Below are 16,650 nucleotides of genomic sequence, written 5' to 3'. Positions count from 1 at the left end.
TGTGATAATGCATCTGCTACTACCATGATGGCGAATCTATGGAAAACGTGCCAGAGGTGGCACACAGAGCCCTCTCTGCAGCCACATGCGCAGTCACCAGCTGGTCTTTGTGGGTGCCGGAGCACCAGAAAACAGCCTGAAAATGCCCCCCAAAACAGCCCAAAAGGGCCAAAAAACAGGCCATTTTCAGGCTATTTTTCAGCCGTGTTTGGGCTGTTTTCAGGCCAAAATTGGCCTGAAATCAGCCTGGAAAAGGGCCCAAAATGGTCTGAAAGTGGTCCAAAACTGCCTGAAAATGGCGTGAAAAACTGCCTGAAACCAGCCCAAAACAGGCATGCACATGAGTTCCAGTTTGGCCACTCGGTGCCAAAAAGGTTCACCATCACTGTGCTAGTAGATACATTCCCCTCAGGGATGTAGTTCATTGTGAAGTTGAAATGATTGAAATATTATGCCCACCAGTTTCTATGGGTGCATTACTTAGAATGCAGGCATCAGGGGTGAAAACTAGATCCTCTCCTTTAAAAACCATGGCCTGCAACCTTACCTGGAGCACAGAGGGAAGGAGACACCTGCTTTGCCTGAAATCAGAGGTCCCCATAACTTCAGTGGTCACTTTTGCCTTGCTAATATGCCCCTGTGTGTACCATGTTTTTTGCAGCAACATTTCCATAAAGGGATATTATGTTAAGGCAGTGTTTGTCAATCTTAAGAACTTTGACTCCGGTGAATTTCAATTCCCAGAATTCCCCAGCTCTTTAAGATGTGTAGAATTCAACTTCCAGAATTCCCCAGCCAGCAAATTGAGCTGAGGTCTAACTATTTTAAACTATGTTGCTTGGGGAATTCTGGGAGTTGAAGCCCAGGTGTGTGAAAGTTGCTAAGGTTGAGAAACACTGCCTTAAGACAGTTAAGGAGCTGTTGCTACAACAGATGTTCATGGATCCTTTATGGAGCTGTTGCTACAACAGATGTTCCTGCTTAGACACAGGGTCATGTTAGCAAGCCAAAGAGGGTGCCTCAGGACTTATGGGCAAGGTTAATTTCAGGTGTCTCCTTCCCTCTGTTGCTAAGATTTAGAAACGCTCTTTTAAGGGATGATCGTGATATGTTCCAAAAGATACTCCCAGCATCCTTTGCACTGGCACAGACAAAAGACATGATGTGTTGAAATGGGGACATTTCAAAACATCTCGAGTTTATTCCCCAATGCTTCCCCCCCCCCTGGAATGAGATCAGACATAAAATGTTTTGATCTTAACATACCAAAGGATGGAGCTAAATACCTCCCATCCCTGCTGTAAATATGTTATGTACCTGCGTTTTTACAATACCCAATCCTTTTTATCCAGTCCTTGTGCCTCTGCCTAGAAGGGGATTTATGTCTTAGGCCCCCTATCCTGGATGCCTTTGATGGGAAGATTTAATCATATCCTCTACCAAAAGCATTCATTCAGATATTTGAACACTGAAGGGGAAACAGCTGATTATGGACTCCTGAAGTGCCCCATCTATCGTTCCCTGAGGACTGAGCTAATCTCATCACACATTGTTTGGACAGCTTCCAGCAGGCAATTGTACACTTCCTACGAGATGATCCGTACTGTAAAATCCCCTGAAAAGTCACCAACTATTGTGTCATAGCAATAGTTGCTAGATGAGATGGATCACAATGAAATTCAAGTTTTGGATGGAGTGCATCTGTGTGTCTGTTTGTGAGATGCTTTGCAGTTTCATTGTGACTTTGGGACGGTGACATTTATATGATGGGTGGAAATACTATGAAGCTTCAACATTTTGAAGTCCTTATTTTCCTGAAGGAAAACTGCTATGCCTTTTCTTAGTTTAGAGCCATGATGGTGAACCTATGGCATAAGTGCCATAGGTGGCACATGGAGCACTCTCTGTGGGCACGCAAGCCGTCACCCCAGCTCAGCTCCACTGTGCATGTGTGAATGCCTCCCGCTAGCCAGCTGATTTTCAGGTCTCTGCCGTGCATACGAAAGAGGAGGGGGGCATGCGGGAGATGCGCATGAATGTCGGGGGGGCACCCCTTGTGGCCCGTTTTTATTCCAAGAAGGCTGCAGGGAGGCCTATTAGGCCCAAAATGGGGCACAGGGGGACATGTGCGCATGCATAGGTGGCAGGGCATACGGCAAGGGAGTACACATGTGCTTTCATCCCATGATGACAAAAAGTTAGCCATCACTGGTTTAGACCAATTAAAGGAACAGCCAATCTCAATAAACACTAAAGATGCACCACACTCAAAGATGGACATATTTTCACCTATAAAAGACCCACAGCTATCCCTTCTAATGCTATCCCAACAGCAGTGTTGGCGAACCTTTTTGGCACCGAGTGCCAAAATGGGAGTGCACCAGTGGTGGGGTTCGCACCAGATCGGGAGAACCGGATGGTGAAATTTACTAATCCTGTGAGAGGAGGTTCAACTGGTGGACCCGGAAGCAACTTCTGGAACACCTGCCCCGGCCCTGTCGCTCCTCGTTCACCCCTGCCCATCCAGAAGCTGCTCCATTGCTCGCTCCCCCCTGCCTGTCCGCACTATCCTAGCCCAATTCGGTGTCAAGTCTCATACCTGAGAATGGAGGTGGTGAACAGGGAAGCATGGAGAGGTCCAGCGGCACAATCCACCAGACAGCAGCAGCAAGCTCAGGAGTTTTCTACTGGATTCCTCTCTGCCTTGCCTCCTCCGATCTCCCAAAGTTCTTTCCCCAGCGGGTGATAGCTTTCTACTGGATTCCCCTCTGTCTTGCCTTCTCCGATCTCTCTAATTTCAAGCCTTAATCCTCCAGTTGTCTATTTTTGGGAGGTTTTCCCCTCTCTTCCCCCCCTCTCCTTTCATTGGATTCCCAAATTTGTTTGCCACATGGCTTGGGGGGGGGGGGGGTCATGTAACTGAGTGTGCATGAGTGATGTCAAGTTGGCCGTACCTGCCCACATGACTGCCAAGCCACACCCACAAAATAGGCCACACCCACAGAATAGGTTCTAAAAAAATTTGAAACCCACCACTGGAGTGCACACACGCTCGTGGGGGAATGCTGGAAACTGGAAGAGCAGTTTCCTGGCACGTGTGCACATGCTGGGAAACTGAGCTTCTGTTCATGCCCACTGGTCACCTGGTCTTTTGGTTTCTGGTGTGCATGTGTGTGCAAAGACCAGCTGCCTGGCACGCATGTGTGTGCTGGAAACTGAAGCTCAGATTCCCAGTGAGCACATGTGTACCTGGGAGCTGATCTTGTATTTTTCAGTGCCCCCGCGTGCAAAGATATGCATGCAGGAACCTAGAAGAGCAACAGGCAATAGACGGCATGCCCAGAGAGATGACTCTGTGTGCCACTTTTGGCACATGTGCCATAGGTTCACCATCACTGTCCTACATCTTATTATTCCCCTGTATTTTATATTTTCATGGATTAGCCTTTATTATCCTTCAGGGTGAATAGGGAAGATGTTATGAACCAATAGAGAAAGTTCAAAAGATAGATGGTGAAATCAGATTCCCCAACCTGGTGTTTCCCCCTCCCTGCGTTGCGTTACAACATCCCAAATTCTCAACAGATTCTCTGCTTACCTTCTTCTCTCTTTTCCAGGATTTAATCTAATCAAAAGGTTTGGTCTTCTGAAGACCTCATCGGTGAAGAAGATACGCAATCCCAAAGGTCCGATGATCCTCCGATTAGGCAACACTTCCTTGGTTCATCAGGCAAAGTGAGTGTCCTCCGCTCTTGACTCTGAAAACTGCTACATGACTGTTGCTTGCGGATAACCTGTTTTCTGTGCAAATTTATGCCATGCATCAATTTCTGTTCTAATTCTTTGTTCCAACTGCGTGCTGGAGGAATTTTTGAGGCAATAAATAATATAGTAGTAAAACTTGTCTGCTGGCTGAGAAACTGACCAGTTCTTAGCTGGTTTAGAAGCCTTCTTTCTCCCCATATATCACTGGGAGGTGAAGGTCTTCAAGGAAGGTTGACAAAAACAGCCATAACCAACTGTGATGACCAGGATTTTCAGTCATGATTGTTAAGGCGGCTGTAGATAGTCTTAATGCTGGGAACGATGGAGGGCAAAAGAAGAAGGGGACGACAGAGAATGAGGTGGCTGGATGGAGTCACTGAAGCAGTCAGCGTGAGCTTAAATGGACTCCAGGGGATGGTAGAAGACAGGAAAGGCCTGGAGGAATGTTGTCCATGGGGTCACTATGGGTCGGACACGATTTCACAACTAACAGCAACAATAAGATAATCCTCGACTTAGAAACATTCATTTAGCGACTATTCCAATTTACAACGATGCTGATCTGGTCCGCGTGCTTACAACTGGCATAGCATCCCCATGCTCAGGTGATCAGAACGTGAACACTTGGCAACCGACACATGTTTATGATGGTTGCAGCATCCCCAGGTCATGGGATCACCATTTGCAAACTTCCCAGCCAGTTTCTGACAACAAATTTCAGGGAAGGAAGCTAGATTTGTTTTTGTTTTTTTTGCAAAAAGTTTTTATTTTTATTTTTCCCCTTTCAAATTCATTCATAGGTATACATTCTTATAATTGCTCTATATAGATAACAGTTTGGATCACTTTCTTGCCACCCCGTGCCTCCATTTTATTTTGCAACAACCTTGCTCCTTTTATCTTCTCAAACTGCCTTCTCTACCTTCTTTCCTCCCCTCCTTCCTCCTTTCTTCTTCCCCTCTCTTTCCCCCTCTCCTCTTCCCTTCTCCTCTTTCTTGCCCTCTCTCCTGCTCTTACTTCCCCTCCCTTACTTCCTCTGCTTTACCCTTTCTTCCTTTCCCTCCTCATCCCTCCTCCTTTCCGTTGTTGCCTTTACTTATTCATTTTCTCTGATGGGTTCTCGGGGTGGCATTTTGAAGCTAGATTTGTTTAACAACTGCATGATTCACTTAACAGCTCCAGTTGTTTCACTTAACAACCATGGCAAAAAGGGTCATAAAATCATGCATGACGCATTCAGCAATGTCCTTACTTAGCAACGGACGTTCCAGTTGTGGCCGCAAGTTGAGGATTACTCATATTTAGGAAACAGCAGTATGGGAAGGGGAGTAACTGGGAATACAGGTGAGCCCCAGTGGCCAATTTTGCTTCTGAAACGCTGCCCACAACCCAGGGGGAGAAAAAGGATCCTCGGAGCTGCTTGATATGGTTGTTCTTGCTGAATCCTGATTGGTCCAGATAGCCCCATTGCTTCTAGATGCCCTAGATGTCAAGGACTGGTTGATTGCTCAGCACCTGTGTACCTCCAGGACCATCTTCCTTCAATAGATATTATTGGAGGAGATCCACAGTCATCAAGCAGAAATTTGGTAGTAGCTTTCAGACTACAGGTAGTCCTCGACTTACAACTTTTCATTTAGTGACCATTCAAAGCCACAATGGCATTGAAAAAAGTGACTTGTGACCCTTTGTGTCCTTTGCAGCATCCCCGTGATCTTGTGATATAAAATTCAGATGCTTGGCAACAGGTTCGTATTTATGACCGTTGCTCTGTCTCCTTTTGCAACCCCTGACAATCAAAGTCAATGGGGAAGCCAGATTCACTTAATAACTGGGTTCCTAAATTATCAATTGTGGTAATTCACTTAACAACTGAGGCAAGAAAGGTCGTAAAATGGGGCAAATTAACAAATGCCTGACTTAAAAAATTCAGGGCTCAATTGCGATCATAAGTCAAAGACTACCTCTAATAAATTTTACTAAGGTTTTGCTAACTGGAGACTTCTGCCTTTTAATGAAGCTTATTAGTCTGAAAGCTTCTACTACAGGCGTGTCAAACTTGCATTGTCAGGTTGGCGTCACGTGACATATTATGACTCTCCCACCCTTTGCTAAAACGGGGATGGACATGGTCAACGGGTGATACATCCGGCCCATGGGCCACCCCTGTTCTACTAGATTCCTAATGTTTGCGATTCCCAATAGTATCTAATCATCTCCAAGATCAAAGGGCAGGTAATCCTTTACTCCAGGAATCAGAGAAATGAGATAACCGATACTCCCCTCTTGCAGAACCACATCTTCTCTGAGGTCCAATGGCCCTTTTTCCTGTTGCTTTCCAAGAACTCCTTTGAAACTTGGTTATTCTAGCAGGCCATGTTGTTTCCATTTTATTTCCCCTGGCCATGGGATGCTGCTTTACGGGGGTTGGTTTCATGGATTAACTGATTAATATTCCTGATTCTACTGACTATGATTATTCATTGTGTTATTAATATGCTTTGTTCTTATTGTGTTGAGTATTTTGTTGACTTTCATATGTTTGGGATGTATACTACTCGAAATCATTCACAATTGCACTATTGGGCTTAGGTGCCTAGTAAAATAGCAATAAATAACAGAATAGGAAGGGACTTTAGAGGTCTTCTAGTCCAACCCCCTGCTCAAACAGGATACTGTATATCATTTCAGACAAATTGTTGTCCAGTCTCTTCTTAAAAACCTCCAGTGTTGGAGCACCCACAACATCTGGAGGCAAGCATTTACTCTGATTAATTGTTCTAACTATCTGGAAAGTTCTCCTTATTTTTAGGTTGTTCTCTCCTTGATTAGTTTCCATACAGTTGGTATTTTCCCTCCAATTCTTTCATGTCTTACATTCTTGGTCTCCTTATTCTTTACTTGTTTATGTATACTATTCCATACTTATTTATCCTTAACTGTTTATATCAGAATATTATTTTACCTATAATGTACTTTATGGTCTTAGTATCATTTAGATACTATGTCTTAGTTTATCTTAACTATATCTTATCTTATCCCTATCTCCTAACCCTTCTATTCAGCACTATTTTATTCTTCCCTATTTCTTGTTTCTGTCCTCTAATCATTTGTACCATTTGTTCCAAGTTAGATAATATTCTGATTCCTTCTTTTCTTGTATTTCTTTCATCAGTTTTTCCATCTCTGCACCTTCTAACATTTGTATTCTAAACCAGTCACCCCAACTCGAGGTCTCAAATGGATGTATGAAGAATGTGGCTGAGAATTATGGGAGTGAAGCTGTGTTGTGGCTAAGGAAGGCTATGTAGATCTACTCAACACATAAGAAACTTTAGCTTGTCAATCCATGGTTTCTGCTGAGAATATTCCATTTATTCAGCCAATTGTGGTTCATCCAATAAGCCATAGTTAAAGTAAGAATGTACACTATATAAAATTATACCAATCACTGAGCCCAAACAGAATTTGGAAAGTGGTATTTGTAATTAGGTTTGAAAATCATCCCTGATTGATAGTTGTGGAGTTTGACACAACATTTTAACTTTAAAATAAGATTCCATGCAAAGACCAGGTTCACACAGCATTGTGGACCACAGTCTACCCAACTCTCTTTAACCTTGATTAACATATTGTCCGAATACAAGCTGAGAACTCAGAGGAGAGCAGGATTGCCATGTGAGCCTCTGGAAAATCCTTGAATGGTGAGGGGAGACAGCTGTCCTAAATCAATTAATCCTTTGATCCCTGATATCTCAATGCAGAACAGTCTCTACTCAGAGTACCCAAAATCTGAGCCAATCTAAGACCCCAAATTGAGCAAACTAGTCAGGAAACTCCTCTGTAACTGCAATCAAATAATACAACTATCAGAGGTGGGTTGCTCCTGGTTTGGCCCGGTTCGGTCAAATACAGTAGTGGCGGTGGTGGGAGGCTCTGCCCACCCACCCAGATGCTTCTGCTTATGGGGGGAGAGAGAGAGAGAGAGAGAGAGAGAGAGAGAGAGGGAGGGAGGGAGGGAGGGAAGGAGGGAGAGAGAGAGAGAGAGAGAGGGAGGGAGAGAGAGAGAGAGAGAGAGAGAACGTGCACAAGCAAACCAATAGTAAAACCGGTACAAACCCACCACTGAACTATAATGTTTACTTGTCTGAGATATTTTCTGAGCTCAAAGTAATCAAATACTTTGAGTTCACGCAATTTGTTAAGCCAGAAAAAAATAGCTATGTTAAAATGAATCAGCTTTAACCTGGGTGCAGGTAACAGTTTGTATCTGGCCTGGTTTTTTTAGCTGTGCGTCCTCCAGCGAAGACTGTTGGGATTCTCCAAACGGTGGGTTTTGTGGGTGATTTAGCTTCAGCTGAACGAATAAAGGACCCGTCAATCCTGGAAAGTCAATCGCTGCCCAAAAGCAACAGAGGCTTTGAGTCTTTTCCAGACCCGTCAGCAATTCCTCCTGCTTGGCGGGTGTTTTCTTGCTCCAGCAAAACTTGGCACCCAGTCGGACAGGACTAGACTGATGGCCTGCAAATGCTGAAGCTGTTTACTAGCTGGGTTGGGCTGCCCTTTCCTAGGGCCTGGACAGAAAAGCCAGACACAAGGTGGGTGGGTGGGGGAGGTCATTCAGATGTCCCCTCTTCTTCTTCTGCTTATACACAGAAAGCAGCTTAGCTTCAAGCACAGCAGCCAAAATCTCACAAGATTACCCAACCTTGTGAGTCCTTGTTCCAAGCCTCTTATGAACTGGCCTGAGAGTTTAAGTGGGAACTGTGAAAACTCCAGAGGCTTCCATGGTTTTTTTTTCCAAGCTTACCATCTCCCAAAGATGCTTTTCCAAAAAGCAACTGGACTTTCTTTGGTTTTTTTCCTTGAAAATGGGAGATGTATAGCTGAAAAGGTACAAAAACCCAACTTGCTGGTTCTTTTGCATGCAGAGACACGCAGGATGCATGGAGCTCTGTGGAATGGGGGATAACAGTATCTCAGCAGCAAAGTTTCTTTCAAATGAGACAGAATCAATTAGCTTGGTCACATTAACAGAGTGGTTCCCTCTGCTAAGTGGACACAAATGCTTGAGTGGGTAACTTGAGCAGTGGAGAGAGAGCCTATGTGCTTTCAGTTGATCAGCTAAAAAAAGTAAAGGTTCCCCTCACGCATATGTGCTACTTGTTCATGAATCTAGGGGGCGGTACTCATCTCCGTTTCAAAGCCAGAGAGCCAGCGCTCTCCAAAAATGTCTCCATGGTCATGTGGCCAGCATGACTAAATGCTGAAGGTGCACCATGTTACCTTCCCACCAAAGGTGGTTCCTATTTTTCTCCTTGCATTTTTACATGCTTTCAAACTGCTAGACTGGCAGAACTGGGACAAGTAGCGGGAGCTTACTCCATTACAGGGCACTAGGGATTCGAACTGCTGACCTTTCTGATTGACAAGCTCAGCATCTTAGCCAATGAGCCATTGCACCCCCTTTTTCATACTTACCACTTCCCAAAGATGCTTTACCAAAAGGCAACTGGACTTTCTTTGTTTTTTTTCCTTGAAAAAGCTTTGCTTCCCATCCAAGAAGCTTCTTCAGTTCATGAAAATGTTTCCTCTCATATTCTTCAAATGATTTAAATTGGGGCATCTATGGATACTGCCTAGTGATGCTGGGGAGACTGTTTTGCAGGAGGATCCATCACAGAGAGAACTTTCCCCTTTATAAAGCAGGGATGGGAGATCTGTGATTCTCCAGGCAGTGATGGATGACATCTTCCTTCCATTAACCATGCTGGTTTGGACCACTGGGATACAGAGTCCAACAGTGCAGCATCTGAAAGGCCCCAGGAACCCCATTACTGTAACCTTTCCCTCCAGCCCCCTTCAGGACACTCCTGCTTTGTTCCCCACCATTGCACCCAAGGCCTGTTTCCCTCTCAGTTCAGAACACATGCAGTGCAGAAATGAAGCAACTTGCACGGAGATGCCGGTGGTGACATCAGCATCCAAGACAACTATTTTGAGACCATGAATCAATGTTTGCTTGGTGCTCAGCTGCAGACTGATCAGGGCAAGAATCAAGGATAAAACATCCCAGACAGAGTGCTGTCCAGCCTTTGTTTAAATATATCTATGGAGATTTGCTTATTGTCTCCCTTGGCAACAGGGTCAACTGTTCTACCATTCCTTCAATCAGGAAGTTTTGCCTAACAGTCAACAGTAAGTGACCATCCTATAATTTAGAATCATAGGATTGGAAGAGACTTTGGAAATATTCTAGTTGAACCTCCAGCTCAAGGCAGGAGTCCTTGTACCCGTGATGGCAAACCTATGGCATGCGTGCCCAAAGTGGCATGCAGAGCAGAGGTGGGTTCCTACTGGTTCAGACTGGTTCGGCCAAGTAGATAGTAACTCAGCCTGCCATGCCCCCAAACTAGTTTTCTCGGCAGTGCCATAGATGTCGCCATCTTTTTTGCTTCTGTGCATGCGCAGAAGCATTTTTAGGACAGCGCATGCACATGTAGGATGCATCACACATGTGTATCATGTGCATGAAGTGCAAGCGTGCACTCAGCACATCCCTGAGCAAACCAGCAGTAACAGTAGCCAAAACCCACCCCTGATGCAGAGCCATGTTGCCTGGCACATGCAGTGGTGCCCATTCCGGGTTTCTGGTGTGCATGCTCATGTGACGATCAGCCGGTATGCAGCACTGCTGGAAACCGGAAGAGCTGGTAACTGGAAGACTTGCTGGTTGGCGCACATGCACGTACCGGAAACCAGAAGTTCATTTTCTGGTGCATGCATCCCCCCTGGGCAGCTCCTCTTCCTGGTTGTGGTCCAGATGAGCATGCATGCACACACGAAGTGCATTCACACATGCAGAGTGCCCCTTCTCAGCAGTCATTGCCACCTCTGTATGCACACTCCCTTTTCAGCAGTTTGTGCCGAAATGGTTCACCATCACTGCTGCATGCTATCCTGAACAAATGGAATCTTTTCTTGAAAATCATGAGTGATGGAGTAGTCACAATTCTAGGAGGCTAGTTGTTCCATTTCTTCATTGTTCTCACTGTCAGGAAATTCCTCTTTTCCAAGCTGGATCTCCCTCTGATGAGCTTCCACCCATTGCTTCTTGTCCTGGCCTCAGGTGCTTTAAAACAGTGGTCTCCAACCTTGGCAACTTTAAGACCTGTGGACTTCAACTCTCAGAGTTCCTCAGCCAGCTTTGGAGACCACTGCTTTAGAGAATAAATTGGCTCCCTCTTTCCTATGACAGCCCTTCAACTATTGGCAAAAGAGCTCCATGATTCTCCTTGCCTGTTGTTTGGGATAACAGAGCTTGACCTTCTTCTGGGTGACCCCCCCCCATGAGTTATTTGTCTCCTCTATTATTTTTTCTCATTGCTATATATACATTTAAGGACATGATGGCTCAGTGGCTAAGATGCCACTTGTCAATCAGAAAGGTAGGCAGTTCAGTGGTTCAAATCCCTAGCGCCACGTAACTGAGTGAGCTCCCGTTACTTGTCTCAGCTTCTGCCAACCTAGCAGTTCGAAAGCATGTAAAAAATGCAAGTAGAAAAACAGGAATCACCTTCGGTGGGAAGGTAACAGCATTCCATGCGCCTTCTGCATTTAGTCATGCCGGCCACATGACCACAGAGACGTCTGCGCACAGTGCTGGCTCTTTGGCTTTGAAATGTAAATGAGCACCGCCCCCTAGAGTTGGGAACAGCTAGTACATATGTGCAAGGGGAACCTTTACCTTTATATATACATTTCTCTCTCAAGCTCTCCTCTGAAGACTTTACTTCTCAGTCTTGTCATCAACTTTGTTGACTTTCTCTGTATCTTGTCCAGCTTTTCTGAATCTTTCTTCAAATGTGTCCAGAATCAGACACAGTACTTGAGGTGGAATTTGACCAATATAAAATAAAATGGAATTATTACTTCCCCAAACTTGAAACGGAACTTCTGTTGATGTAACCTGAAACTAATTGGCCCCATCACACTGCTAGTTCATATTCAGTTTATAATCATTAATACATATCCAAAAAATATTTCTACTGAGCCAGATATTCCAATACTATGCTCTTCCCCCCCCTCTCCTGTGTGAAAAAGCATTTGTCTTGGACACATTCTATTATGCTAAGCCTATTTCTCTAACTTCTCAAGATCATCTTGAATTTCCTCAGGCTCCTGCTCTACTCAGTTTTTGGTCATTGGGGGTTGAATAAGCCTTCCCTTCATCTCTGAAAAGTTGAAGAGTGTGAAATTCAGGGCTGAACTTTGTGGCACTTTAATCCATGCTTCATTTCAGTTTGATGAGGAAGTATTAATGAGGGACCATTTTGAACACAATTTTTAAGTTGCCTGTGCATCCCCTGTTAAACCACCCAGCCCATGCTTAACAAGCTTGCTAATCAGAATTTTACAGACAACAATGTCAAATGCTTTGCTGAAATAAAGACATATTATTTCACAATGTGCTGCTATTTCAAAAGAGGGAGAAGATTAGCCTGGTGAGGCTTGTTCTGGAGAAAGCAATGCTGACTGCTAATCATGGTGGCATTATTTGGAAAGTGGGCATTGATTAATTGTTTTGTCACTTTCTGTAGAAACTTTGCAGGTGTTGAAGTCAGCTTGGTCAGTCTGTGATTCCCAGGTCTTTCTTTCCACCTTTTCACATGCCCACCTCCACTCATTTGGCATCTGTTCTCCAGGATATCTCAAACACTGTACCTAGAGTAGTGTTTTTTCAATCTTGGCACTTTAAGGTATTTGGACTTCAACTCCCAGAATTTTGGGAGTTATTGGCTGGGGACTTCTGGGAATAGAAGTGTCCATCTCATCCTGGGCACCCTTTTTGTGAACTATTACCATCTGGCAGATGGTACAGGATAATGAAACAAGGACAAATAGGCTGAAAAACAACTTTTATCCCAGGGCAGTAACCATATTGAATTCTATGGTGTAGTACAATATCAGGTATTCAATTTCAATTATATAGAAAGTAAAATATGTATGTTTGTGTTTTTATTTTTATAGTTATAATGCAGGAGTGGCTTCTGGCTTCTGCTACTGCCAATTCACTCAGGGATATGCTTGGGTGGGCACGCACTTTGCACATGCACAGTAGTAAAAAACAAGATAGTGGTGTCTATGACACCGCCTATAGAACTGGTGCAGGGGCATGGCAAGCCAAGTTACTACCTACTTAGCCAAACCGGTCTGAACTGGTAGGAACCCACCTCTGTCATAATGTACACTGAAGATGGCATTTAATTTCATTGTACCATGTGCAATGACAATAAACTAAACTAAACTAAACTAAATGTCCAAACATGTAAAAGTTGCCAAGGGTGAGAAACACCGACCTCAAAATTTGAACAAAGCATTAGCAAAGTCCTTAAGGGTTCAGAGTTGGAAATTGTTTGTCCAAGAGATTTAAACTCAGCCAGAATTCAGAGATCTCCTGCACACATTTTTTCCTAGGTTTCAATCTTCCTTGTTCCTACTGCTCTTCAATTTCCAGTTGGAACACATACCTTTTTTGTTGGAGAAGACTGAAACCAACTATGTTGAGTCCTCCTAGCTTTGCTTTCTTGTTAGCATTGTCCTTTCTTGACTGGGAAGTTGATAGACTGGTTCTTTTCTTTTTCTTTTAAAAATCTCTGAAGAAATCCTTCTCAACATCCTTTATTCACTTCAGCTCATTCTGAGCATTGAGACTTTCATTCCATTTATTGTTTTCTTTCTATTTTCTTTTTTAATGTTCTGACCTTCTTTCTAATACATGTTTATTTTTTAAATTTTTAGATGTTCACCAAGCTGGCTCAGTGATTAAGATGCTGAGCTTATTGATCAGAAAGGTTGGCAGTTCGGCAGTTTGAATCCCTAGCACCAGTTGTGGGTTTCAAAAATTGTTTTAACCTACTCTGTGGGTGTGGCCTCCTTTGTGGGAGTGGCTTGCTGCCCATGTGACTGGATGGGAGTGCCTTGCTGTCCATGTGACCGGATATGAAGATGCCAACGACACTTGTCAGAACCACCTTAAATTACCTCACACACAGCACTGGCATGCATAAGAATATGATGTAAACTTGTTTTTTAAAAGGCATCTTTGGTTTGCGTTAAAACAACTTCAACACACGCAATGTTCTGATTGCACCACAAACGCAGTAGTCATCCTTACCTTTCACAGAGGCACTGAGTTTTATAAATATGAGCATGATAGTGTAGAATAATCATATCCAAGGACCAGTGGTGGGTTTCAAAAAAGTTTGGAACCTCTTCTGTAGGTGACGCCTCTTCTAACTGGTTCGGTAGATTTGACGAACCGGTTCTACCGAATAGGTGCGAACTGGTAGGAACCCACCCCTGCCTAGCACCATGTAAAGAGTGAGCTCCTGTTACTTGTCCCAGCTTCTGCCAACCTAGCAGTTTGAAAACATGTAAAAATGGAAGTAGAAAAATAGGAACCACCTTTAGTGGGAAGGTAACAGCATTCTGTGTGCCTTCGGCATTTAGACATGCCGGCCACATGACCACGGAGACGTCTTCAGACAGCGCTGGCTCTTCGGCTTTGAAATGGAGATGAGCACCGCCCCCCAGAGTCAGGAATTACTAGCACACATATGCGAGGGGAACCTTAATCTTTACCTTTAAGCTTACTTATATCCATATTACTTTCTGTCTTCTATTTTTTGCCATCATTGCAAGCAGTCTTTCTCAACCTTGGCAGCTTTAAGGTATGTGGACTTCAACTCCCAGAATTCCCCAGCCAGCCTTACTGCCAACTCTGATTGCAGCTGTTGTACTCTCAGCGCCTTTAAAAAAAGATTTTCCATCCATCAGAAATTTTCCTTTCTCATTAGCTTCTCTTACAATGGAATTCTCCTTATCACTGTGCTGAATTGCTTAAAATCTGGCTTTTTGGACTGCAGGATTCAGCTACTATCAATCAAAGTACTGGAAACAGCACAATCGTCATTGCAGTTTGACTTTAATTTATTCTGTGGCTATCTGCAAAAGCTGCGTATTCCTCGCTTGATGAAGCTGCAGTTAATCCTTGGACCTTGGCATTTTTGCAAGACTGGTTGCTTAGGATTACAGTACATCATGTTTTGCACCTTCCACCACCATCCCTGGTCCTGTCCTAGTTATCTCAGGATAAAATTGGAAAAGTCTGGTGTAGGTGAACCAGTGGCAAATATCATGGCTTCTTCTTCTCTTCCTCTCTCTTTTATCTTCATAGAAGGGACCTGTCTTACACATTTTCATACATCTTTATTTTTGTATGAGCTCAATCTATGTTTGTTTGTTGCCTTGGTAACGGTTCTTATCCTTCGCCATCTTCTAAACTCACTACAAAGATATAAGTGTCTGCCAGAAACACAAAAGAGGAAGAGAGCATTGTTGTTCCTGGAACACAAGCCATTTCTCCTTTTACACCAGTGATAATGTTTCACACATATGTGAAAGAGGCAGAGTTGGCAGCACAATGGGACAAAACTGTTTTTACCATTTTTGACAAATCCATTGGATCTGGCAGAGGCCTCTAATTGCATTTGTTTTGGGAGTGTTTGCTATTATTCCAATATCCTTCAATATGTTGGGTGATGGACATTTTAGTCCAACCCATCTAAAGCCAGCAAGTTTTCAAACAGGTGTCTTTAAAACAGAATAACACAAATATAGAAGCAAAATATTATATACATGTAGCTTCATTTGAGTTAAACCTGGCTAGTTTAAACCTCAGTTTCTTTGTGGCTTAATCTGTTGTATTAATTCAGATCAGCTTGTAGAACTACCTATTGTGCAATTCTGGGATATTGATTACTTCACCAATCAGATGAAGCATAGTGTATGAGCTTAGATCAGTGATGATGACCCTTTTCAGCACCGAATGCCAAAAAAAGAGTGTGCTTCCATGTGCGGCATCGAGTGCCGAAAGGGAAGCACTTCATGTATGTAAGTACACTCATCTGGGCCACAACCCTGAAAAGCTGCCCAGGGGGCGTGCACACACCGGAAAATGTACTTCCAGGTTACAGCACATGCATGCACTCCAGCCAACAAGTCTTCCAGTTACTGCCATGCATGCGCACGCACCAATCAATTGGCCGGCACGTATGCTCACCCCAGAAAATAGAAGACCAGCTCTTCTGGTTTCTGGCACTGCTGCACGCACAAAGGCTAGCTGATTGTCATGTGCGCATGTGCACCAGAACCTGGAGGAGGAACAGGTAACACTGCGCATGCCAGGTGGCATGGTTCTGCATGCCACTTTGGGCACATGTGCCATAGGTTCACCATCATGGGCTTAGACGTTGATTCAGGCAGTCAGCTGAGCTTGGCTTCAGGACTTTGACAGGACGCTAGGCCATGCAATGGAATGTAGTCCAGAGTTTCAGGAGGAAGGGGCTCTTTCCTAGAGAGCACAGGGACAGTGGGGCTTGGAATGTGTGGTGAGCCAGAAGAGAGCAAGGCTAGATATCCCTTAGCAATTCACAGACTGCATCTATAGTTATGGCGATAATTAATTTAGCCTGGCAAGATTCTGTTTGTAGGCACACAACAACAAAGGTATTACTCAGAAGTAACTCCAAGTGTTGGTTTTGATTCTTTGGCCTTAACAAGTCAATCCTACTACATACCTATCTTGCTGTTTTTGGCTGCTCTGATGGGCAGTGACTCACTTAGTTTCAGCTGAAATGGGCCTTTCTGTTTTAATTATCATTATTGCAATAAAATGTAGGATTTTCTTTCTTGCAAACTCATGCTCTCTATCATTGAGTTAGACACTATCTGCACCTACCATATATCACCATTCAAAGGGCATTTTCAATGAAGTTGTGGACACCACCATTGTAGCCTCAATATATCTTCCATGCCTTAGGG

The 16,650-nt window shown here is 43.9% G+C and overlaps 1 protein-coding gene across 1 annotated transcript in view; it reads left to right on the top strand.

The window, feature by feature from the left end:
- Positions 1–16,650, top strand: part of LOC106548014 (collagen alpha-1(XVI) chain) — a 203,597-nt gene that overhangs the window by 53,668 nt on the left and 133,279 nt on the right. Inside the window, exon 4 of the mRNA XM_087728047.1 lies at positions 3,618–3,735. Within this exon, the coding sequence (XP_087584173.1) occupies positions 3,618–3,735 (118 nt within the window). The remainder of the gene's footprint in view (positions 1–3,617; positions 3,736–16,650) is intronic.

This window comes from Thamnophis sirtalis, unplaced genomic scaffold, assembly GCF_051295495.1.
Source record: "Thamnophis sirtalis isolate CommonGarterSnake01/CBP01778 unplaced genomic scaffold, rThaSir2_p1.2 scaffold_13, whole genome shotgun sequence".
NCBI classification, from domain to species: Eukaryota; Metazoa; Chordata; class Lepidosauria; order Squamata; family Natricidae; genus Thamnophis; species Thamnophis sirtalis.
Note: the sequence above shows the minus strand (reverse complement) of the source record. Positions and strands in the feature narration are given on the sequence as shown.